The following is a 25,495-nucleotide window of genomic DNA, read 5'->3' as shown; positions in this document are numbered from 1 at the left end:
GAGAAAACATACATCTGGGAAAGGAGGCCTATGGGAAATATGTATAAATGCAGGTGTTAAGGGCACTGCAACGGTCCGAACTATGAAAGCAATCATTTAAACAAATTTAAGGTAATTATAGAATTTAAACAATTAAATTGGTACATAATGCAAGTATATTTAACATATATTGTAAACCAATTACAATTTACATAAGAGAGTATAATGTAGCAACATATTTTACAGAAGGTTACTTTATTTTTTTCTAATTATTGAAATCTAACATTCAAATTGGGGAAATTGGTAAGGTTGGCTGCATATCATTTTCTAGAATGCTTACATTTATATTCATCAATTAGTAATTATTATGTTCACCACACATTCGAATTAGTGGTGCTATAACATGGAAGGAACATTCAAGGCTAGAAATTACATACTTAATTTTCAAAGTACAAAAATGGAAAGGTTGTCAATAAGCCTAAAAAGTAAGATGGAAATTTAAATTGGCTATGCGGAAAAGGCAATCACATGTGTGATGAGTTTAATATTGCACGTTTGAACATCCCTTGACATAATCCACTGTTAAAATCAAATTACTTTTTATGAAGCTTTGATGATCGAGCTTACTAATGATCCAAAGAGACTCAAGCTCCAGTTGGTGGTGGAAATTGTTATATCTCATCATCATCTTCATTGACCATTATCTGTCCACTGCTGAATTAAGGCCTCTCCACGTTGATATTCCTCACACTCCTGTGTTGCCACAATTCATCTACCTCCTTTGTACGAACTGATCTCATTGCTCCATCTCCATGGTAGTTTCCTCTCAAACGTGTTCCCTCCTTTGGCTCCATTTTGTCACCAGTATCATCATTTGGCTATCAGCTCTTCCCCAGGCATGTCTTACCCAAGCCCAATAATTTTAAATCAGCAGAATGTCTCTGATTTGCATTTGTTCTCTGATCCATGTGTTCCTCTTTCTGTTCTCACATTATCTCTTTTGTGTAATTTTCAACTTGCATTCCATATTCTTTGTCATAGTCTATGTTTTCAATGTATTTGTTATCGCAGGGAATGTGCACTAATTAAAAAAATCTTCTTTCAGCAAATTGGTTTGTTACTTTTGTTTATCTGGTTTCATTTTCCAAAAGAACTCCATTCTGCTCTCTCTTACCTCTTTGTAGAGTGATGTATCCTCTTCTGCTTTCGATAATTGCCTTGATATAATACTCTGTGTTTTGCAGTTGCATCCTTCCAACCAATTATTTATTTTTATCCAGATAACTTGTACGTTATCTTTAGCTCCACTTTGCAGTTTTCTTCATGATAATTACATCCTTATTGCAGTGTCAGTGTTGATCATTTTTATATATATTTATTATAATAGATTTGGTTTGTGACAACTTGGATGACTGCATAATTCTCCACTGCATTAATTGCCTTTTATACTGCACACATAGGCAGAATATTTTTTGTTATTAATTAGTCTTTTCTAGAATCTGATGGGAAATATTGATGCGGTCAGTGGTAGAACACCCTTGTCGAATACCAGTTTTCTGCCGTGGTTGGTTGACCTTTAAATTTACTATTATTTCATTCACTCTAATTTTCGTGAACATTTTATCTTTGTGGGATAAGAGACTAATAGGTTTGGAATTAATAACAATACATTTTAATAAATGGAAGACTGAAATGTCAATCTATGATTGAGGTAATTCATTTATCGATAAACATTTGGTAAATAAGTATGCTAATTTGTTCCACCAACTTGTCTACCTACTTTGATGTCCACAGTTATTCCATCTAGTCCAGGAGCTTTCTCTTTTTACAACAAATGGCAGTGTTTATATTTTTATGGTTAATAGATGTGATTAAACCTCACACTGCTGCATCTCTCCATATATTTTTAACATTGCCGCATCTTGCTGTAATTTATGCAGAATTTTCTGCAACGGCTAAATGAGATTAAATTTGAATGTCAGAATTGAAGCCGCCCCCACTTACAGTAAGTTACTGCTTGCATAAGAGCCACTTCCGGCACTGGCCCATTGCCAGGTGATGTAAAGGCACCTACGTGTGACAATTTGTAAATTTATGGCCACAATGCTGGCACAATGGTCACTGGTTCTACCCCTGCCTGCGAAGGCATCCCCATTAAATTAGACGGGCATCTAATTTCCTGTGTGTGGGCGATGTTCGTGAGCTGCATGTGATGCTCGCACATGTTTCAGCTGCAACTCGCAGCCCCTGCAAAGCTGCAGCTTCTTCATCCTGACCCAATTATGTAGAGATTGAATGTTTTTTTCCTCAGTGGCTTGTTTACATGAACATGTGCAGCCCTTTTATTGGTCCATTGTTGTAAAAAAATACGTGGGTTAACGAAAATTAAATGTAACAAATAAAATGAAGGTGGCAGTGGTGTACGAATATCCAACAAAAACAGCTTTGCAATGAAGACTGCCTTATACCACAAACATAGTAGAATAATATCACAGGTCATTGCCTTTATCCACTCTCCACACTGTCTAACACCGTAGCCAGATATGTGTTTATATTTGTGCTGCAAGGCATTGTTAATGAAGACAGTAGTGAGATTTTTATTGTTTTTATATCAGTTGTGATTTGTTTACTTTGACCATGTCTTTTAGAATGTGTACATGAATGATTGTGATGTTGCAGCTGTATTGACAGCAATTTGAGAAGGCCGTAGTGATAATTAATTCTTAATGCATCGTTCTTGCTTATTGCCATTAAAATTGATGTTACACATACTTTTTATTTCAATTCGTTTAAATAACTAAATATATTTGTACAGCAATGGGCTTCTTCCCCATATTTGAGATTGTATCAAAGGCGCTATTTAAGCTGTAATATTTTTTTGCATTATGTTATTCATATAGTTGCCCTTTGAGTTGTTAACAGCTGCCTATTAATGCTGACGGGTGGTGATCGCAATCTTTGCAGATTCTAGCCAGGACTACACTGACTCAACGGGTGTGGACGTGCACGAGTTCTTGGTGAACACGCTCAGAAACAACCCCAGGTCCACTGCACTTGCATCGTCATTTTCGGCCATGAAGCTGTGGTATGCAGTCAGGCACGCCGTTATTGACAAGAGCCTCTTTCTGCTGCGCTCTTCACTAAATCCTCATACGTGTTCCAGAAAAGCCGTCGGGGACGGACAATGCAGGAAAGAAAATGGGCTTTATTTTGTCAATTTAAAAAGCCACCATGCTGTAATTAAGCGCAAGGCAGCCTTTATATTGCTCTTTAGTGGTTGGGTGCTGCGAGTGTACCGCTATGTAGGTCGCGTCAGACTTGACTGAAATACTGGGAGTGCTTGCAGAAAGCTTTCATTTCTCTCCCGAGACCGCGTTGTGCTAGATCGGCTGCGAGCAGCTGCTGGAGCGAGCAGTGTGCGTACAGGGGTAGCGGAGCGCGAGCCCTGCGCATTTGTCAGTGTTTAGCGCGCCAGTGCATCTGCTGCGCTAATTGGTATGCACGAGGAGATTCGCACATGTACTAATACTGAGATCAGTATGTGTATGTCAGCAGTTGGCTCGTGCAATCTGTATGGTGCCCTTTCAAAAATAATTACTACACTGCAATTTGTGGATGAAAAATATAAATTGGTGCTTTATATTCTGCATGCTGCAATTTGTTGAAATAAAGTTACTTCAATATCTTATATCTATGTAGGGGTGTTAGAGAGAGAGCCCGTTATGCATGGCAGCCTATGGTAAACAAACACAGTAGGCGGGGCTACATGTGTGCACGAGCAGGTGCCCTCTGCGACGTCCGCGCCAGACACCCTGGGGGGTCGATTCGGTCATTATGATCCCCCGGGGCCCCACCCCTCAGGGATGGGTTGGGTATAAAAGGGGAATGTATCGAAGGGCTCGGGAGTGTTGTGTTAGCTAAGAAGAGAAGACGGAAGACGTCCTAGATAGAGCCCTGGTCTCCCCCTGGCACGCCGTCCTTATCAGGACCGCGCAGGCTCGAGCCAGTGGCGTGGTACCAGAGCCAGAGCCAGTGCTGGTCTGGACTCTGGGTACCGGGCCCGACTGACCAGTGTCGGGCCAAGATAGCCTCCCCTAGCCCATTAGAGGAGGACTCAGAGGCAGGCTAGGGTTAGCCTAGAGGTGTGTCCTCAGATAGACGGGTGAGGGGGCCGATACCCCCTCAGTGTGTATGTCACAACGTGTGGTGTTAAATAAACAAGTGTGCCTCCAACTCCGGTGTGAACGAGTCATAAGCGTTACTACATCTGGCGTCAGAAGTGAAACAAAGTACGAACATGGATACACGCCGGACGACTCGAGTCGGGGTACCAGAGGCAGAAGACACCACTGCAGTCGGAGGGCCCGAGACGGCTGAAGATGCCATCGACCAGCCGGGGCTGGGCGCATCCACGCCACAGCAGCTGGAGGAAGGGGAGCCGTCGATGGAGGGGCTGAGGGAGGCGCACGCGAAGCTGACCGAGCTGCTGTACGCCGCAGCCGCCATGCTCGACACCATCACGCAGCTGGGGGCTGCGGGACCGCCACGGGGCAACGGCAGCCGACGATCACAGCGCCTTCCCGCCATTTCCACGGAGCAACATTTTGAAACTCCCGCCATCGCCGCAGCTGCTGTTGAGGGCGTGGCCGCTCTAAGCATCGCGTCCAACGGCGGGAGTACAGTACCTGCCGCGTCACCACCAACGGGCGGAACGTCACCACGGGTGCGACCGGCGATGCCATCGCTGGTTCGTGCCGACGCTGACTTGAGTGAGGCGGACGAGGGAGTGCGTTCTTCCTCTGCAGCCGCTGCCTTACATCAGCGGCTACCTCCACTCAAGGAATTTGTGGGCGAGGATGGCGACTGGGGCGGCTTCCAGCGGCGCTTCCTCGCTCACCAGGAGATGGCACAGTGGACAGACGCCGAGGCTCTCCGCGCGCTGCCAGCACTTCTCGACAGCGACGCCCTCGCCACTCTAACATCGGCTTCGAAGGAGAGGCGCTCCACGCTGCGGAAGGCGATGCAGGTGCTGTCGGCGGTATATGGTCCACCATCGGACTGTCGCCAACTCTTTTACGATCGCCAGCGGGGGACGAAGGAGTCGCCCCTGGCGTACCGCACAAGCCTCCTGGCACTGGCGAAGGAGGCCTTTCCACGAATGGATGACGAGGGTGTCGACGCCATGGTGACAGAGAAGATACTTTTGCTGGCGGACGACTTAGACATCGTCATTGTCGCACAGGACGATGCAGAGATGTGCTCCCTCCAAGCGGCCCGTCTTCTCCACGCAAACCTGTCCTCTCAACGACGGAAGGCCAGCAAGGCGGCGAGCGGGCGTGCCGTCGCTGCAGCCACCCTCCCGGCGGAAGAGGTTTGCGCCATCGACCATCAACGGCAGCATGGAGCGGGAGTACGGGAGGACCCGGCCGGTTCAAGCCGTCTACAACATCCATCGTCGTCACCAGCGCTTCCACGCTGTTACAACTGCGGCATCCGGGGCCACGTCGCCTCGGGGTGCCGCTCTCCTGGGCAGCGCAGGACGACACCTCAACGGGACGCCGGCCCTCGTCACAAGCTCCACCATCATAATCCGGCGAGTCGCGGCACCCCTCATGCTTGGCCCACGCACACGCCCGTCACACACTCAAACACCGCAGCGAAGGGGGGGCCAATATCGCGTACCATGGCACCAACACGCACCGCTCTGGGTACTCAGATTGAACCCAGCCAGTGGTCCGTGTTGGCCCATCGGGTTGTAGCCGCGTCGTCAGGGTCGTCGGCCGTTGTGGGCCACATCGATGGGGTCGAGGTGCGCATCCTGGTCGATACAGGAGCATCGGCGACCATTATTTCGGAGTTGATTTATAACATTCTCCCTGCCCAAAGCCGTCCTTTGATGCCTGTTAACGTGCCATTCTTTGCTGCTAACGGGGGTTCACTTGGCATCATCGGACAAATTCGTGCCCAAATTTGTGTCGGGGATATTAAATTGTCTGGGCCGATTTTTGTTTCCTCCTCGCTGGCGGTTCCGTGCCTGCTGGGGACGGACTTCCTGGCCAAAATGCCGATTAGGATATTAATCGACCAGGGATGCATTGAGCTCCCATCGGGCCGACGCATGGCGTTTCTGCCATCCCCCGCTACGAGCCGGACGGCGTTCGCGACGGTGCCGGCGTTCGTAGATAGAACGGTGCGCGTTCCTCCGGGGGCGCAAATGTTGATTCCTTTGAAACTTCGGCGGCCCTTCGCTAAGGGCATTGGGGCTCAAGGGGTTCTGTTGGGACCGTCTAGGGCCGGGGTCAGTGGACCTGATTTACTCCCGGCCCAGACCATAGTGAGAGGGGAAGGAGAACCCTTCATCGCGGTCCTCAATGTGGGCTCGCAGACGGTGGTGGTCCCACAGGGGACCGTGCTTGCTCACGCAACGCCGGTGCCCTGTGAGGAACCCGTCGCGAGTCATGTCGGCGCTGTCCCTGCACCGCGACCACGTTCGGACAGCGATGAAGGGTGGCTCGAGGCGCTTTGTGCGGGATCGACGGACCTGTCAAATTTAGAGCGTCAACGTCTTAAGACACTACTAAGGGAATTTTCCGACGTTTTCAGTCGGGATAAATACGATTTGGGCTGCACTAATCTGCTGCGTCACCATATTGATACGGGTGACAGCGCGCCAATACGCCAGAATCCTTTTCGGTTGAGTCCCGCCGAAAAGGACCATGTCAAATCGGCTGTTGATGACATGCTAGCCGCCGACATCATTTCTCCCTCCAACAGCCCTTGGGGAGCGCCGATCGTCCTGGTTAAGAAGCAGGACGGTTCGTTGCGGTTTTGCGTTGACTTTCGGCGCCTTAATAAAATTACGGTTGCCGACGCATACCCGCTCCCACGGATGGACGAATCGCTTGACGCCTTGGCGGGAGCGCGATTCTTCTCCACATTGGACTTACTTTCGGGATTCTGGCAGCTTCCTCTGGACGATGATTCAAAGCCTAAAACTGCTTTCCGTACTCCGCACGGCCTGTTTCAATTCAACCGGTTGCCGATGGGCTTACACTCAGCGCCGGCAACTTTCCAGCGGTTGATGGAATTGGTTTTGGCTGGATTGCAATGGGAGTCGTGCCTGATTTATTTGGATGACGTTATTGTCTTTGGCAAAACTTTTGATGAACATCTCCAGAGGTTGCGGGCGGTTTTCCTAAAGATGCGGGCTGCTAATTTGAAATTTAAGCCCCAAAAATGCCATTTGTTACGCGAGTCGGTGCGTTATTTGGGGCACATCGTGGGACGCTCAGGTATTTCTACCGATCCCGCCAAAACGCAGTGTGTAAGCTCCTGGCCGACTCCCACCTCAGTGGGAGAGGTTAGGAGTTTTATTGGGTTTGCGTCGTATTATAGACGCTTCGTCGCTAATTTTGCGACTATAGCAAAACCCCTACACGCTTTAACATCAAAAGGGGTTCGGTTCTGCTGGGGTCAGGAGGAGGAAGCTGCTGTTTGCTCCCTTCGGGACGCTTTGGTAAACGCTCCTCCCCTGATTTACCCTGATTTTTCAAAACCATTCTTGCTCGACACCGATGCGAGCAACACGGGTATTGGGGGCGTGCTCTCCCAGGTGGTTGACGGCGTGGAACGTGTGGTTGCGTACGGCAGTCGGGTGTTGTCTCCAGCGGAGCAACGATATTGTGTCACCCGTAGGGAACTGTTGGCAATTGTCCATTTCATCCAACAGTATCGCCCATATCTGTACGGTCGGCATTTCACCGTCCGCACAGATCATGCGGCACTGCAGTACGCCCTGAGGGTTCAACAGCCATCGGGACAATTGTCCCGATGGTTGGAGGTCCTCCAGGATTACGATTTCCAAACCACATACCGTAAGGGCGTTCGCCACACCAACGCGGACGCTCTGTCGCGCTTGCCAACCACCTCCGAGTGTGCATGCCTCCTGGGGTCTGGACGTTGCAGACCTCCAGGGGACACATCGGTTCCTGTCTTGGCGGCCGCCAACGACGACGATACAGTAGTTACTAATTCGATCGAACAACAGGGCAAAGATTCCCTGTTGGGGTTGCCCGTCATTGACTGGGGGCGCCTCCAGATGGAGGATGTGTCCCTCCTCGGGTGGCGACGTCGCGTTGGCGGTGCGGCGGGGGGAAAAAGAGGTGGTTCCGACGCATGGGAAATGTGCCAAGGCCTGCTGATGCATTGGGACGGGAAGTCGCGTCGACATCGGCTGGTGGTCCCTACTGGGTTGCGGGGCAGGGTGGTATGGGCCGCTCATGAGCGCCTCCTACACCTGGGGACCCAAAAGACTCTCGCCTTGCTGCAACTTGATTTTTATTGGCCTGGCATGACGAGGGATGTTGGGGATTTGTTGGGATCATGCCCTCGATGTGCACAACGCAAACCGCCGGCACGGGAGTCTAACCCGCCCTTGCAATCGATCAAAGTGTCCAGGATAAACGAGCTGGTCGCTCTGGACATTTTGGGACCATTCCCCGCCACCCCCAGGGGGAATAGATATTTGTTGACTGGTGTCGAGTATTTTACACGCTGGCCTATGGCCTGGCCTCTGGCCAACCAGTCGGCAGCAGCCATCGTGGAGGCCTTTGTTCAGGGTTATGTCCTGGACAAAGGTGCTCCGGAGAGGCTGCTGACCGACCAGGGCAGAAATTTTTCCGGTAAACTACTCAGACAAGTCTGTGATCTCCTGGGCACAAAGAAAATTCGGACCTCCCCATATCACCCACAAACTGACGGGATGGTCGAACGGTTGCATCGCACCATCACGTCCATGTTATCACAACAAGTTTCGGACTCGCAAACGGATTGGGACCTACAAATTCAGGGGGTCTTGGCGGCGTACCGGATGGCACCCCATGCAGCTACGGGGTTTTCTCCCTTTTACCTCATGTACGGCCGAGAACCAGACCCGCCTGTTCGTGCCCAGTTGCAGATCCCCGTGCCGCAGGGAAAAACTAATCTGGCTGACCACGTTAAATTTAATCTGGACAAATTGACCGAGGCACGGGATGCTGCAATGCAAAACTCTGACCTCCGTCAGAAGGCGAATGAGCGCCTCAGATTGAGTCGAGCGCACATGCTGCAGTGGAAGCCGGGGGACAAGGCATGGCTGCACTGCCCCCAGGTGCCACTGGCAACCTCCTCTAAACTGGTGCGGCCGTGGCGGGGCCCTGTGGAGGTGGTGGAGGTGTTACGACCGCAGTGCGTGCGCATCAAGTGGGGGAAGCGGCGATGGTTCGTGCACCCCTCTAGGTTAAAACCCTTCTCTGCGGTACACAATCACACTTCACACGCGCGTGGCCAAGCATGTGGGGGGTCGGCCGACTCGCTGGGTCCGTCTCCGTCGCTCTCACCTAATGCCTTGCCGGCTGTGCCACCTTCAGGTGCATCAGGAGTGACGGGCTCACGCCCAATCACCCCTCCTGCCGATACCGAGGGTCACGCGGAGTCGGATGAATGCTCACCCCAAGACGGACAATTGCCACCTGATGGTCCGCCACGCGCGGTTACCCCGTGTGAGGGGCCCGCTGCAAGGACGCGCGCTAAAATGCGCAAACTGTTGTGAGGCCGGAAAATGTGTACATAGCTGTTGTGTTCATTGGATGTTGTGTGGGTGGTGTGTTCCCCACTCCTCGGATGTACATATGTTGGCTTCACCGTGTGTTGTGTGTGCGTGGTGGGTTCCCTGCTGATTGTATATAGGCTGTTTTTTTTACGGAATTCGTATTTATTCGGGGGGGGTGCGACGGGTTGTTTTCTCATCTTGCTGTTGCGTTCTTGTTCTGGTTCCTGTTATTGTTCAAAAATAGTGAGGCACACGCGCGGTCAGGGGGTGAAGGCACCTTTATTGTCAAATGTTTGTATGTTGGCAGCCGGGACGGCTGCATGCTATGCGGGGGGGAGTGATGTAGGGGTGTTAGAGAGAGAGCCCGTTATGCATGGCAGCCTATGGTAAACAAACACAGTAGGCGGGGCTACATGTGTGCACGAGCAGGTGCCCTCTGCGACGTCCGCGCCAGACACCCTGGGGGGTCGATTCGGTCATTATGATCCCCCGGGGCCCCACCCCTCAGGGATGGGTTGGGTATAAAAGGGGAATGTATCGAAGGGCTCGGGAGTGTTGTGTTAGCTAAGAAGAGAAGACGGAAGACGTCCTAGATAGAGCCCTGGTCTCCCCCTGGCACGCCGTCCTTATCAGGACCGCGCAGGCTCGAGCCAGTGGCGTGGTACCAGAGCCAGAGCCAGTGCTGGTCTGGACTCTGGGTACCGGGCCCGACTGACCAGTGTCGGGCCAAGATAGCCTCCCCTAGCCCATTAGAGGAGGACTCAGAGGCAGGCTAGGGTTAGCCTAGAGGTGTGTCCTCAGATAGACGGGTGAGGGGGCCGATACCCCCTCAGTGTGTATGTCACAACGTGTGGTGTTAAATAAACAAGTGTGCCTCCAACTCCGGTGTGAACGAGTCATAAGCGTTACTACATCTATATAAAGATCTTCATCTGTCGCAAAAACCTCTCGGGTACTTCCCGACAAGGTAGAACGCTGAAATTTGGTACATAGCTAGCTTTTAGGACACCAACAACAGGAAACATCTGAAAATCCGAGATTTTTTTATTTTGAGACCCCCAAATCTCGATTTTAAGTGGTCCATAAACAGCTGTGTGTGTCATTCAGAAACCATAAAAAATATAAGATTGCGGTTTTTTTTCGTTTGATCGAACGTTAAAGAGTAAATAAAATTAAAGCAAGACCATTGTTCTATCTTCTGTTGTTTTTGAGATACTTCGGATTAAAGTGGTTTAGAATGAAAATTATGCATTTTATGATGTTCAAATCTGTATAATTTAAAATCAGTAAAATATAGGAATTTCCCCTCATAGAGTATTAAGTTGATACATTTAGTTTTTTTGCATAAAAAAGAACGGAATCTTTGAATTGAGCAATCTTTAAATTGAGCAGTTTATAAACATTAAAGTTTGCAGTTGTTGTTGGTGTATGATCATCGATAAAAATAAAAAAATCATATCATGTAAAAAAAAAATTACTTTTGCCTGGCGAAGTCAGGCTTTAGAAACTAGTTGAGAATAAAGTTTAATATTTTATTTAAATATGTTGCGCAATAATAGCCTCCTCAGTAAATTTTAATATATACACGGTGCTTCAACTTTTTTGTTAACACTCGTATGGGACCATAGTTTTTAATGGAAAAAGAACGAATGATACACTATAACATGATAACAAATGTATATGAATAGCTTCAAAAAGTCAGAGTCTCCACTTTTTCGCCATCATTGTCAACATGCCTGGAATCTTCTCCAGAGCCTGGAAGCACATTTATTGTGGTTTGATTGCAATTTTTCAGAAGTGTTAAAAAAATATTAAAGCACACTGTATGTAATTTTGAAACCTGAATCATTAGATAAATACTGGCAGACTTCTTTTGACCTTGCCGTATAAAATATGTGCGCAGTACAATGATTATCGCATTGAGGACTTCCAAACAACGACTTTTATTCCACGCAATTTAGTGAGACGGCCTTGAATGAAGTACATGAAAGAGATCATTGATAAATATGAGTCATTATAATTGTGACGGTCAAGTAATGTTTTTTCTTCTTAGTAACACGTTTCCTTTGTGGACATGCCATATTTATCCAGGACAAGGCCAATATGAAGTTTTTTATAAGAAGGTCGCACGAGGCTGCCTAGAGTCGGGAAACTCAAGACAAATGCTCTGGTGTCCAACAGCGATGAACAGGGGAACGTGTGTAGTTTCGCTGCTACGTCAATATGCATGGTGTGGCGTGAAATGAATTATTCTGGGCTAGGATTAGGGGTTAGGAGTGCAGACATTATCCACACTCATTTTAGCTTCATAATATAACATTTTTGTGGTATTTTTTTGTTATGCACATGATTTCTTTTTTTTTACCTCGCAGAGACAGAATGATGCTTCTGAAGATGGAGCAGGAGCTCACCGACTTCGTACAAGACCACAAGTAGGTTGACCTCACTGATGGAGTTCGCCAGAGGGAATGAGTTCTACAATACGGATTGTGGTGGTTCATGTATGAGCTCAGGTCCAAGTGCCCAGCATCATACCGCACCATCTCTTTCAGGCAACACTATAGGAAATTCCCACCGATGACGTCGTACCACCGCATGCTCGTGCACCGTGTAGCTGCCTACTTCGGGATGGACCACAACGTGGACCAGACGGGCAAGGCCGTGGTGGTGAACAAGACGCCCAGCACGCGCATGTGGGTGAACAATCGCAGCACCACTGGTCTGCCCTTTTGTTTCTTGTGTCCGTTTTTTCTGGTGATTATGAGAGCACGTTGAGGTGTATTGGCTGTTTTACAAGCACAATCAACATAGTTCATGGTTGTGACCATTATGAGCCGGCGCTCATGGTAAATCAAGTCAGCTGTGAAGTTATAAAGTGGTGCCGTGCTCAAACGAGGTTCGGGTTGTTCTCATCTCCATCAGATGGCTCTGTGCCAGTGCAAAAAAATGCAACGTTCCTAATGCAAAGAACGTGTTCCATAGGACAACCACTTTGGAATTGGCAGAAAATACATTATTACCTAATTCATATTTTCATGTTCTCCATAGCACTGATGATCACTGCATTATTATTCTGTTGTATAAGGATTACAATACTTTATTCTATTACTAGCGGGAAGCACCTGGCATTGCCCGGGGGGAAAATATATTGAAAAACTTCTCAAAACTAAAAAACATACCATATACAAATGAAAAAAGATCTTTGATCATTACCTCATTAATAAAAATTAAAATAAAACCCAACGTGCGGTGGAAAAAAAACTTATGCTCGCGCGCCAAGATTCGATTCTTTAGAACCACCAAAGGAATCGAAGGTTGTAGATTTCTTTAGAATCGGCCTATTCCCGTTTAATCGATACCACAAACGCTCATCAGATATCAATTCTCGCCACACACTTCATGGTCATTTCCCCCCCCCCCCCCCCCCAAAATACAAAAGTAAATTTTTATACGTTTTACATTGTGTACAGTATGGGAGCTAGCCACATGGCAAATTACAAGTTTGTTAGCTATTTCCCCCCCCCCCCCAGCCACGCATTTGTGGGGGACACGGCCTACGCGGAGGGTTGGGGGGGATGCGTGACGTCAGCAGGCACACTGCGTCACGCTGTCACATGCAAATGACATGACAGAGATGTGACGTCACCGCTCACTTGCGTGCAAAATATATGCATTATTGCGCCCCCCTCCCCCAAACAAATTACAAAGATGTATTTTTATAATTTTTGCATGGTGTACAGTCTGGAAAGTACCCACATGGCAAATTTCAAGTTTGTTGCATGTTTCCCTTTTATATATATAGATTATTGTAGGTCAGGAGTTTTTCATTTATTTACGCCTTAAAACACCAGCTTTTATTCAGATTCAAGTCCCATGTTTCCAGGGTTACCACACACTTCCATTTTGTCACCATCTTGCCACATACAACCCGACCCAATGTATTTTGTTTAAAGCTACTCTATCTTTAACGTAAAAACCTATTGGCCCTGCTCCCTTACAGCCCTGAGCAGAGGTTTTCGGAGCATTTTAAAGATGATGGTCCGTGTGATGAAGCTCAGAAGCGTTTCATTCTAAAGAGGGACAACTCCAGCTTGGACAAAGATGGCATGCAGGTGAGCACACGTGTCTGTGACAATGGACACACAGCCAGTTTTGATGCACTGAGATTTTTTTATTTCTTAATTATTTCCTTCCATTTTGTAGAAAGTCAGATTGACCAATGACCAAACATTTTATATTGATTTTTGTATAGTCTTAAGGCTGGTAACAAAACATGTTACTAGCTGTATAAATCACTCAATTAAAAATATACACACAGCTTTAAGGTTGTGTCATGCTCCCATTGTTTTTGAGACAACATCATGCAGAGTAGTGACTCATGGGAGGTGACTCTTTCCAAATCAACATGTCTGCATCTTCCAAACGTCTGGCCATGTTGCTTTGACAAACCCAAAATGTGTTATGCAATTGTATGGGCCCCACTGCTTTTCGTGCCGTATTCCACACACTTTAGCGCATCCGGCTGCTGCAGGGCGAGCGGCGCAGCAAGTCAATTGAGGAGCGGGAGGAGGAGTACCAGCGTGCCCGAGAGAGAATCTTCGCTCAGGATGTGAGCGCTCGCACTCGCTTCCATGCCTGCACAACAGCAATTTGCGACAATCCCTCATCGCACATTTGTCATCGCGTTGCTGCGCTCTCAGAATTAAAAAATTAAAAACACCTGCACTCATACCTTTGTCGTTGAGTTCCAGGGATAACGTGTACATTTGTTTCGTCTCTTCCTAGGCCATATCTGCGCAAGACACTCCTCAGATTGAAATCAGGTGAGCATCCGCCTTTAATGACTATTGTTCATGTATCTCTTACCCGTCGGCTCGTTATTTAACTGCTGTAACCCGACTCCTAACCTCTGAAACAACAACTGTAATGATGCACCTAATTCTGTTTAATAACACCAACAGAATCCAGGAGGATGGCAGCACCCCTAATAGCACTCACAAACGGCGGCAAATTTTTAGGTACTAGACCACTTTTCTTGGCGGTGCTTTGCGTAGTGCACGTAACTGTCCTGCACGCATGCTGCATGCTCCCATTGTAAAACGCCGCTTGTATTTGACTGCCATGTACTTCACCCTGTTAAATAATGTATTGTCAAAAGTCGTGGATGTGAATCAAAGCTTGCTGCAAGAATCTTTAAGTATGTAAACAGAAATGTGCATTTTTGATTGTGTCATGCAAAAATTATCATTGTAAATATTGACAAATTTTTGAATTATGAAGAGCATCGGAAATCATCGTTGTGATGACGCCATCGGCCATAGTGGTTCAGTCATTGTTGGCGATCACACAATGTTGGCGTGTGTCCGTGCTCCCGAAACAGAAGCCGGAAGGACAGCGGGCGGCTCTCCAACGGGGGGCGACAGAGCAGCACTGACACGGAGTTGAGGCCCTCGGAGCCCCGGCCCTGGAGCAGCACAGACTCGGAGAGCTCGGGCCACCGGCTGTCACGGCCAGCCGTCACCAAGGCCAGTAGCTTCGGCGGCATCTCGGTGCTGGTACGCGGGGACAGCACCTCGAGCAGCAACAAGAGCTCTGTGGGACGGCTCTCAAAAACCGGTAATATTCTCTTTTCAGATGTAAGCAACCGTAGATGCTGTAAAGAGATTGTTTTTCTCTTTTCGTTGTGTCACTTCATAAAACTCAAGTTTGTTGAGTATTATCACTTTGTTTTTGTGGGGTATTTCATTTTCCTCCCACAGGAGAAATATATTTGGCCAAGCAATGCAAACAGCACCCAAATGTAAATGAGTAATGAGACTCAGAAATGCTTTCCGAATGAATAAAGGAATATGTTAATTAGCCTAAGGCTAACAAGTTTCAAACTAGCTTGTTTGCCCGTCCTAGGATGGATGCTGAAATATTAAACATGTACATTTACGTTTTCTTGTGTGATTCACACGCTCATGATTATTAGTGTGGGGGGGGGGGCCTCTTTTGCAGTGACGTAACGTACGGATGTAGTACTGTGCTGCGTAAATTTATTTTTTACCGTCACTTTCTTTAAAGAAACGTCTGCGTAGAGTTATTTATTTGATTAACTTTCAATAAAGAAACGTCAAATTTAAAGCGAATTTGCGTAAAAAAATGTTTGCGCTCGACCTGCGTGAGTGTAAAAATGCACACGCTCATGAATATTAATGAGGGGGGGTGGGCCTCATGTGGAGTGACATCACGCGGTGGGGTGGGCCTCGTGGAGTGACGTCACGCGCGGGACACACATTCTTGGCACATTATAGTAGTGTAGTGACATAGGACGTCACTACTGTGTCGGCCCGTACGAGGGCTGGGGGCCCCAAGGGGGTGCCTTGGGGGTCACGTGGTGGAGGGACCCGGACCTTCCCAGAGGTGGGGGAAGGGAGGCGTGGCCTGGGAAGGGAGGCGTGGCCTGGGCAGAGCCGGCCACGCCTGGGCGGAGCCGGCCACGCCGGAGCGGATATAAGCGGGGTGTGAACGCAGAGCAGGGCGGTTGAACTCCGAAGTGAAGACGACATCATCGGTCCTCAAGTCCCGGGTCGTCGTCCTGGACCAGGTAGCCCGTTGCCTGCCTGGTCCACTCTGTGTCGTGTTCCAGAGTATTAGTGAGTTGAGGAAGGTGGTCACCACCTCATGTACAGTGTTATATTACTTACCGTTTAATAAATAGTGTTGACTCCAAGCTGTGTGTGTGTGCACCTAATTCGAACCCACTACAGTAGTATGAGAACAACTGTAAAACACACAGCCTAACCTTACAGCATGTCTCAATTTCCCTCCCCACTCATTCCTCAGGCTCGGAGTCATCCAGCAGTGTGGGGTCGTCCTCAGGCTCGCTTGCTCGCCCTGCCGAGACATCCACCACAGCCGCCCCCAGTGTCCCAGGCCCCGTGCCCGGTGGCCTCGTTGGCTCGGGAGGGATGGCCGTTGGGATGGGCCCGCCCGCCGCCAGCGGCCCCAGCTATTACCTGCTGCACCTGGACTCAGCCGGCATTCCACCTGGCAGCATTCTCATAAACCCACAGACAGGTAGACCCTTACACACCGGCTTCAAAATGAGAACTAAGAAACTGCTTTGGTAGCAGTACATGGGCAGACACTGCAGTGTCTTCCTAGTGTTTTTATGGCACCTCGTTGTGAATTGTGGTCAAGGCATTGTCTGTCCTGTCTTTCCTGTGAATAACGGCTAGTCTGATACATTTTGTTCCTGTTGTAAACTCGTGTTAATGATGACGGTGATTAGGTGTGTTTGGTCTCTGCTTCACATGGGAAGGTCATTCATTTTGTCAACAGAACCTTTCACAAAATCCCAAAAGCCAATGACTGCAATAGCTTGCTTTGGTTTTGCAAATTACATTAAAAATCCACAAAAATAATGAACAAAACATACAAATTAAATAAATGTAACAAAGACAGATTGCATATATATTTGTAATGTATTTTAAATGTTATCAAGTTTACGTTTGTTTGCAATTATTGCACCATCACCGTACCATTTGTCATAAGCAAAACATAATTAGACTGTTCAAATACATTTCTGTATAATCCATGAACCATTTCTATAACGTATATAATGAATAGGTAGGAAAATGACATGTCTATTTTATAATGCACTAGCGGAAGTACCCGGATTTGCCCGGGTGAAAAATATATTTCTTAAAAACCTTACATATATATACACAGATACTAAGGTGTTGTCAAAGCCCGGTGGGCTGTTTGCACATTTCTCCACCAACAAATATATAAGAGGCTTGCACAAGTCCAAAAAGTTGCAGAAAGTGTGGGGTAAATAGTTGATGTCAAAAGGTTTCCGAAAATTGTGGTCTCCCCGCCCCCCCCTCAAAAAATATCTTTACCCCTCGTAGGTATATATACTAACAACACCTTACATACAACAGAGGAAGTGGTATCTATTGACTGTACCGTAGTATCTACTGAGCCAGTAGTAGCTACTGACTCTGTAGCAGTATTTAGTGACTGTAGCAACTACTGACCATAGTAGTATTTACTGGGCCTACAGTAGTATCTACCGACTATATAGTCGTAACGACTAACTGTATAATATCTGCTGACTCTATAGTTGTATCCACTGACTATAGTAGTAACTACTAAATCTATAGCAGTATCTACTCACTCTATAATAGTATCTACTGACTCTAGTAGCTACTCACCGTGGTAGTATGTACTGACTATAGTAGTATATACTGACTGTAGCAGTATTGACTGACTGTAGTGGTATATACTGACTGTTTTAGTATCTACCAACTCGATAGCAGTATCTACTATCACTACAGCAGTGTATACCGACTGCGGTGGTACCTGCTATCACTACAGCAGTGCATACTGACTGGTGGTACATACTATGATTACAGCAGTGCATAGTGACTGGTGGTACCTGCTATGATTACAGCAGTACATACTGACTGTGGTCGTACCTGCTATGATTGCAGCAGTGCAATCTGCTGTGGTGGTACCTGCTATGATTACAGCAGTGCATACTGCTGTGGTGGTACCTGCTATGATGACAGCAGTACATATGGTGGTGGTGGTGGTACCTGCTCTGATGAGAGCAGTACATACTGTGGTGGTGGTACCTGCTATGATTACAGCAGTGCATATTGACTGTACTCACCACTCACCCTCACCACTCACAACTCACCCTCACCACTCATCCTCACCACTCACCCTCACCACTCACACTCACCATTCACTACTAACCACTCACCCTCACCATTCACCCTCACAACTCACCACTCACCAATCTCCCTCACCACTCACCCTCACCACTCACCCTCACCATTCAGCCTCACCACTCACCCTCACCACTCACCCTCACCACTAACCCTCACCACTCTCCCTCACCACTCTCCCTCACCACTCACCCTCACCACTCCCCACTCTCCCTCACCACTCACCACTCACCCTCACCATTCAGCCTCACCACTCACCCTCACCACTCACCAATCACCACTCACCCTCACCATTCACCCTCACCATTCAGCCTCACCACTCACCCTCACCACTCATCCTCACCAATCACCTCTGACCAATCACCACTAATCACTCACCCTCACAACTCTCCACTAACCCTCACCAGTCAACCTCACCCTCACTACTCACCACTCATCCTCACCAATTACCACTGACCAATCACCACTCACCCTCACCACTCTCCACTAACCCTCACCACTCAACCTCACCACTCACCCTCACCACTCACCACTAACCACTCTCTCAACACTCACCCTCACCACTCACTCTCACCACTCACCCTCACCACTCACCCTCACATTAACCGCTCACCCTCACCACTCACCACTCACCCTCACTACTCACCCTCACTACTCACCCTCACCGCTCACCCTCACCACTCACTAATCACCACTCACAACCGCCACTCACCCTCACCACTCACTCTCACCCTCACCACTCACCCTCACCACTCACGCTCACCACTCACCCCTCACTAATCACCACTCACAACCGCCACTCACCGTCACCACTCACCCTCACTACTCACCACTCATCCTCACCAATCACCACTCACCACACTCACCACTCACCCTCACCACTCTCCCTTACCACTCACCCTCACCACTCACCAGTCACGCTCACCACTCATGCTCACCACTCACGCTCCCTACTCAACCTAACCACTCACCACTCACCCTCAACACTCACCCTTACTGCCACCACTCACCCTATTCCCGTTTTAAAATCTTGCTTACGTGTCGCCAAGTATGCTTAACATTTTGAACAGACACACACATTCACTAATTTAGATTTTGACATTCAACATACAAAACGTCAGCTTGTACTACTGTCGTCATAGCAGGTACCACCACCACAGTGGTGGTGAGGGTGAGCGGTGAGGGTGAGTGGTGAGGGAGAGCGGTGAGTGGTGAGGGTGAGTAGTGAGGATGAGTGGTGAGTGGTGAGCAGTGAGGGTCAGTGGTGAGGGTGAGTAGTGAGGGTGAGTGATGAGTGGTGAGGGTGAGTGGTGAGGGTCAGTAGTGAAGAAGAGTGGTAAGTGGTGAGGGTGAGTGGTGAGGGTGTGTGGTGAGGGTGAGTAGTGAAGAAGAGTGGTGAGTGGTGAGGGTGAGTGGTGAGGGTGTGTGGTGAGTGGTGAGGGTGAGTGGTGAGGGTCAGTAGTGAAGAAGAGTGGTGAGGGTGAGTGGTGAGGGTGAGTGGTGAGGGTGAGTAGTGAAGAAGAGTGGTGAGTGGTGAGGGTGTGTGGTGAGTGGTGAGGGTGAGTAGTAAGGGTGAGTGGTGAGGGTGAGCGTGAGTGGTGAGAGTGAGTGGTGATGGTGAGTGTTGAGGGTGAGTAGTGAAGAAGAGTGGTGAGGGTGAGTGTTGAGGGTGAGTGGTGAGGGTGAGTAGTAAGGGTGAGTGGAGAGGGTCAATGGTGAGGGTGAGAGGTGAGAGTGAGTGGTGACGGTGAGGGTGAGTGGTGAGGCTGAGGGGTGATTGGTGAGGGTGTGTGGTGAGGGTGAGTGGTGAGGGTGAGTGGTGAGGGTGAGTGCTGAGTGGTGAGTGTGAGTGGTAAGGGTGAGAGAGTGGTTAGTTTTAAGGGTGAGTGGTGAGTGGTGAGGTTGAGTGGTGTGAGGGTTAGTGGAGAGTGGTGAGTGGTGATTGGTCAGTGGTGATTGGTCAGGATGAATGGTGAGTAGTGAGGGTGAGGTTGAGTGGTGACGGTGAGTGGTGAGGGTGAGTGGTGGTTGTGACGGTGAGTGGTGGTTGTGACGGTGAGTGGTGAGGGTGAGTGGTGAGGGTGAGTGGTGAGGCTGAATGGTGAGGGTGAATGGTGAGAGTGAGTGGTGAGGGAGAGTGGTGAGGGAGAGTGGTGAGGGAGAGTGGTGAGGGTTAGTGGTGAGAGTGAGTGGTGAGGGTGTGTGGTGATTGGTGAGTGGTGAGGGTGAGTGGTGAGGGAGATTGGTGAGTGGTGAGGGAGATTGGTGAGTGGTGAGTTGTGAGGGTGAATGGTGAGGGTGAGTAGTGAGTGGGAGTGGTGAGGGTGAGTTGTGAGTGGTGAATGGTGTGGGTGAATGATGAGTACAGTCAATATGCACTGCAGTAATCATAGCAGGTACCACCACAACAATATGTACTCCTCTCATCATAGCAGATACCACCACAGCAGTATGCACTGCTGTAATCATAGCAGGTTCTACCACAATATGCACTGCTGTCATCATAACAGGTACCAACACAGCAGTATGCACTGCTGTAATCATAACAGGTACCAACACAGCAGTATGCACTGCTGTAATCATAGCAGGTACCACCAGTCAGTATGCACTGCTGTAATCATAGCAGGTTCCACCACAATATGCACTGCTGTCATCATAACAGGTACCACCACAGCAGTATGCACTGCTGTAATCATAGCAGGTACCACCAGTCAGTATACACTGCTGTAGTGATAGCAGGTACCACCTCAGTCGGTATGCACTTCTGTCATCATAACAGGTACCATCAGTCAGTATGCACTGCTGTTATTATTGCAGGTACCACCACAGCAGTATGCACTGCTGTAATCATACCAGGTACCACCACAATATGCACTGCTGTAGTCATAGCAGGTACCACCACAGTCGGCATGCACTGCTGTTATAGCAGGTCCCACCATCACCAGTGAGTGGTTAGTGGTGAGTGTTGGTGTTGAGGGTGAGTGGTGAGTGGTGAGGATGAGTGGTGAGGGTTAGTGGTGATGGTGAGGGGTGAGTGGTGAGGGTGAGTGGTGAAGGTGAGTGGTGAGGGTGAGTGGTGAGTAGTAAGGGTGAGTGGTGAGGGTGAGGGTTAGTGGTGAGGGTGAGTGGTGAGGGTGTGTGGTGAGGGTGAGTGGGGAGGGTGAGTGGGGAGGGTGAGTGCTGAGGGAGTGAGTGGTGAGGGTGAGTGGTTAGGATTTGTGGTGATGGTGAGTGGTGAGGGTGAGTGGTGACGGTGAGTGTTGATGTTGAGAGTGAGTGGTGAGGGTGAGTGGTGAATAGTAAGGGTGAGTGGTGAGGGTTAGTGGTGAGGGTGAGTGGTGAGCATGAGTGGTTAGGGGTGAGTAGTGAGGGTGAGTGGTGAGGGTGAGTGCTGAGTGGTCAGTGGTGAGGTTGAGTGGTGAGTAGGAAGGGTGAGTGGTGAGGGTGAGTGGTGGGTGGTGAGGGTGAGTGGTGAGTAGGAAGAGTGAAGTGGTGAGGGTGAGTGGTGAGTGGGGAGGGTGAGTGGTCAGGGGTGAGGGTTAGTGGTGAGGTTGAGTAAGAAGGGTGAGTGGTGAGGGTGAGTGGTCAGTGGTGAGGGGTCAGGGTGAGTGGTGAGGGTGAGTGGTGTGGGTTAGTGGTGAGGGGTGAGTGGTGGTGGTGAGGGTGAGTGGTGAGGGTGAGTGGTGAGCGTGAGTGGTGAATGGTGAGTGGTGAGGGTGAGTGGTAGTGGTGAGTGGTGATGGAGAGGGGTGAGTGGTGAGGGTGAGTGGTGAGGGAGAGTGGTGGTAGTGAGTGGTGAGGGAGAGGGGTGAGTGGTGAGGGTGAGTGGTGACGGAGAGGGGTGAGTGGTGAGGGTGAGTGATGAGCGTGAGTAGTGAGAGTGAGTGGTGAGGTTGAGTGGTGAGGAAGAGTGGTGGTAGTGAGTGGTGAGGGAGAGGAGTGAGTGGTGAGGGTGAGTGGTGAGGGAGAGGGGTGAGTGGTTAGGGTGAGTGGTGAGGGAGAAGGGTGAGTGGTGAGGGTGAGTGGTGAGGGTGAATGATGAGCGGTGAGGGTGATTGGTGAGGGTGAGTGGTGAGGGAGAGTGGTGAGGGTGAGTGGTGACGGAGAGGGGTGAGTGGTGAGTGGTGAGCGTGAGTGGTGAGCGTGAGTGGTGAGGGAGAGGGGTGAGTGGTTAGGGTGATTGGTGAGGGAGAGGGGTGAGTGGTTAGGATGAGTGGTGAGGGGTGAATGGTGAGGGTGAGTGGTGAGCGTGATTGCTGAGGGTGAGTGGTGGTGGTGAGGGTGAGTGGTGATGATGATTGGTGAGGGTGATTGGTGAGGGAGAGTGGTGAGGGTTAGTGGTGAGGGTGAGTGGTTGTTGTGAGGGTGAGTGGTGAGAGTGAGTGGTGAGGGTGAGTGGTGAGCGTGAGTGGTGAGGGTGAGTGGTGATTGTTGAGGGTGTGATTGGTGAGGATGAGTGGTGAGGGTGAGTGGCGGTTGTGAGTGGTGATTAGTGAGGGGTGAGGGTGAGCGTGAGTGGTGATGGTGAGCAGTGAGTGGTGATTGGTGAGGGTGTGATTGGTGAGGATGAGTGGTGAGTGGTGAGGGTGAGTGGTGAGGGTGAGGGTGAGCGGTTGTTGTGAGGGTGAGTGGTGAGGGTGAGTGGCGGTTGTGAGTGGTGATGGGTGAGTGGTGATCGGTGAGCGGTGAGGGGTGAGTGGTGAGCGTGAGTGGTGAGTGGTGAGGGTGAGTGCTGAGTGGTGAGGGTGAGTGGTGAGAGAGTGGTTAGTTTTGAGGGTGACTAGTGAGTGGTGAGGGTTAGTGGAGAGTGGTGATCGGTCAGTGGTGATTGGTCAGCATGAATGGTGAGTAGTGAGGTTGAGTGGTGAGGGTGAGTGGTGGTTGTGACGGTGAGTGGTGAGGGTGAGTGGTGAGGGTGAGTGGTGAGGCTGAATGGTGAGGGGGAATGGTGAGAGTGAGTGGTGAGGGAGAGTGGTGAGGGAGAGTGGTGAGGGAGAGTGGTGAGGGTTAGTGGTGAGAGTGAGTGGTGAGGGTGTGTGGTGATTGGTGAGTGGTGAGGGTAAGTGGTGAGGGTGAGTGGTGAGGGTGAGTGGTGAGGGATATTGGTGAGGGAGATTGGTGAGTGGTGAGTTGTGAGGGTGAATGGTGAGGGTGAGTAGTGAGTGGGAGTGGTGAGTGGTGAGGGTGAGTTGTGAGTGGTGAATGGTGTGGGTGAATGATGAGTACAGTCAATATGCACTGCTGTAATCATAGCAGGTACCACCACCACAATATGTACTCCTCTCATCATAGCAGATACCACCACAGCAGTATGCACTGCTGTAATCATAGCAGGTTCCACCACAATATGCACTGCTGTCATCATAACAGGTACCACCACAGCAGTATGCACTGCTGTAATCATAGCAGGTACCAACACAGCAGTATGCACTGCTGTAATCATAGCAGGTACCACCAGTCAGTATACACTGCTGTAGTGATAGCAGGTACCACCTCAGTCGGTATGCATTTCTGTCATCATAGCAGGTACCATCAGTCAGTATGCACTGCTGTTATTATTGCAGGTACCACCACAGCAGTATGCACTGCTGTAATCATACCAAGTACCACCACAATATGCACTGCTGTAGTCATAGCAGGTACCACTACAGTCGGCATGCACTACTGTTATAGCAGGTCCCACCATCACCAGTGAGTGGTTAGTGGTGAGTGTTGGTGTTGAGGGTGAGTCGTGAGGGTGAGTGGTGAGGGTTAGTGGTGATGGTGAGGGGTGAGTAGTGAGGGTGAGTGGTGAGGGTGAGTGGTGAAGGTGAGTGGTGAGGTTGAGTGGTGAGTAGTAAGGGTGAGTGGTGAGGGTGAGGGTTAGTGGTGAGGGTAAGGGTGAGGGTGAATGGTGAGGGTGAGTGGTGAGGGTGTGTGGTGAGGGTGAGTGGGGAGGGTGAGTGGTGAGTAGTAAGGGTGAGTGGTGAGGGTGAGGGTTAGTGGTGAGGGTGAGTGGTGAGGGTGAGTGGTGAGGGTGAATGGTGAGGGTGAGTGGTGAGGGTGTGTGGTGAGGGTGAGTGGGGAGGGTGAGTGCTGAGGGTGTGGTGAGAGTGAGTGGTGAGGGTGAGTGGTTAAGATTTGTGGTGAGGGTGAGTGGTGACGGTGAGTGTTGATGTTGAGGGTGAGTGGTGAGGGTGAGTGGTGAATAGTAAGGGTGAGTGGTGAGGGTTAGTGGTGAGGGTGAGTGGTGAGCATGAGTGGTGAGGGTAAGTGGTGATGGTGAGTAGTGAGGGTGAGTGGTTAGGGGTGAGTAGTGAGGGTGAGTGGTGAGGGTGAGTGGTGAGGGTAAGGGTGAGTGGTCAGTGGTGAGGTTGAGTGGTGAGTAGGAAGGGTGAGTGGTGAGGGTGAGTGGGGAGGGTGAGTGGTGAGGGGTGAGTGGTGAGGGTGAGTGGTGAGTGGTGAGGGTTAGTGGTGAGGGTGAGTAGTGAGGGTGAGTGGTTAGGGGTGAGGGGTCAGGGTGAGTGGTGAGGGTGAGTGGTGTGGGTTAGTGGTGAGGGGTGAGTGGTGGTGGTGAGGGTGAGTGGTAAGTGGTGAGGGTGAGTGGTGAGGGTTAGTGGTGAGGGTGAGTGGTTAGGGTTTGTGTTGATGGTTAGTGGTGAGGGTGAGTGGTGAGGGTGAGTGGTGAGTGTGAGTGGTGAGGGAGAGGGGTGAGGGAGAGGGGTGAGCGTGAGTGGTGAGAGTGAGTGGGGAGTGGTGAGGGTGAGGGTGAGTCGTGAGTAGTGAGAATGATTGGTGAGGGAGAGTGGTGAGGGTGAGGGTGAGCGTGAGTGGTGAGGGAGAGGGGTGAGTGGTGAGGGAGAGGGTGAGTGGTGAGGAAGAGTGGTGAGTAGTGAGGATGATTGGTGAGGGTGAGTGGTGAGGGTGAGTGGTGAGGGTGAGTGGTGAGGGTCAGTGGTGAGAGTGAGTGGTGAGGGAGAGGGGTGAGTGGTGAGGGAGAGGGGTGAGTGGTGAGCCGTGAGTAGTGAAGATGATTGGTGAGGGTGAGTGGTGAGGGAGAGGGGTGAGTCGTGAGCCGTGAGTAGTGAAGATGATTGGTGAGGGTGAGTGGCGGTTGTGAGTGGTGATTAGTGAGGGATGAGTGGTGAGGGTGAGTGGTGAGGGTGAGTGGTGAGGGTGATTGGTGAGCGGTGAGGGCGATTGATGAGGCTGAGTGGTGAGGGAG

At 49.8% G+C, this 25,495-nt stretch overlaps 1 protein-coding gene across 1 annotated transcript in view; it reads left to right on the top strand.

The window, feature by feature from the left end:
- The window catches only part of LOC144717646 (R3H domain-containing protein 1-like), a 114,985-nt gene that overhangs the window by 48,245 nt on the left and 41,245 nt on the right, over nt 1–25,495 (top strand). Inside the window, 8 exon segments of the mRNA XM_078593171.1 lie at nt 2,944–3,022; nt 11,941–12,000; nt 12,121–12,261; nt 13,569–13,680; nt 14,082–14,177; nt 14,354–14,391; nt 14,949–15,184; nt 16,397–16,630. Of these exon segments, the coding sequence (XP_078449297.1) occupies nt 2,944–3,022; nt 11,941–12,000; nt 12,121–12,261; nt 13,569–13,680; nt 14,082–14,177; nt 14,354–14,391; nt 14,949–15,184; nt 16,397–16,630 (996 nt within the window).

Source organism: Lampetra planeri, chromosome 1 (genome assembly GCF_965212315.1).
Source record: "Lampetra planeri chromosome 1, kcLamPlan1.2.h2, whole genome shotgun sequence".
NCBI lineage: Eukaryota > Metazoa > Chordata > Hyperoartia > Petromyzontiformes > Petromyzontidae > Lampetra > Lampetra planeri.
This window is presented reverse-complemented; position numbering and strand designations above follow the sequence as displayed.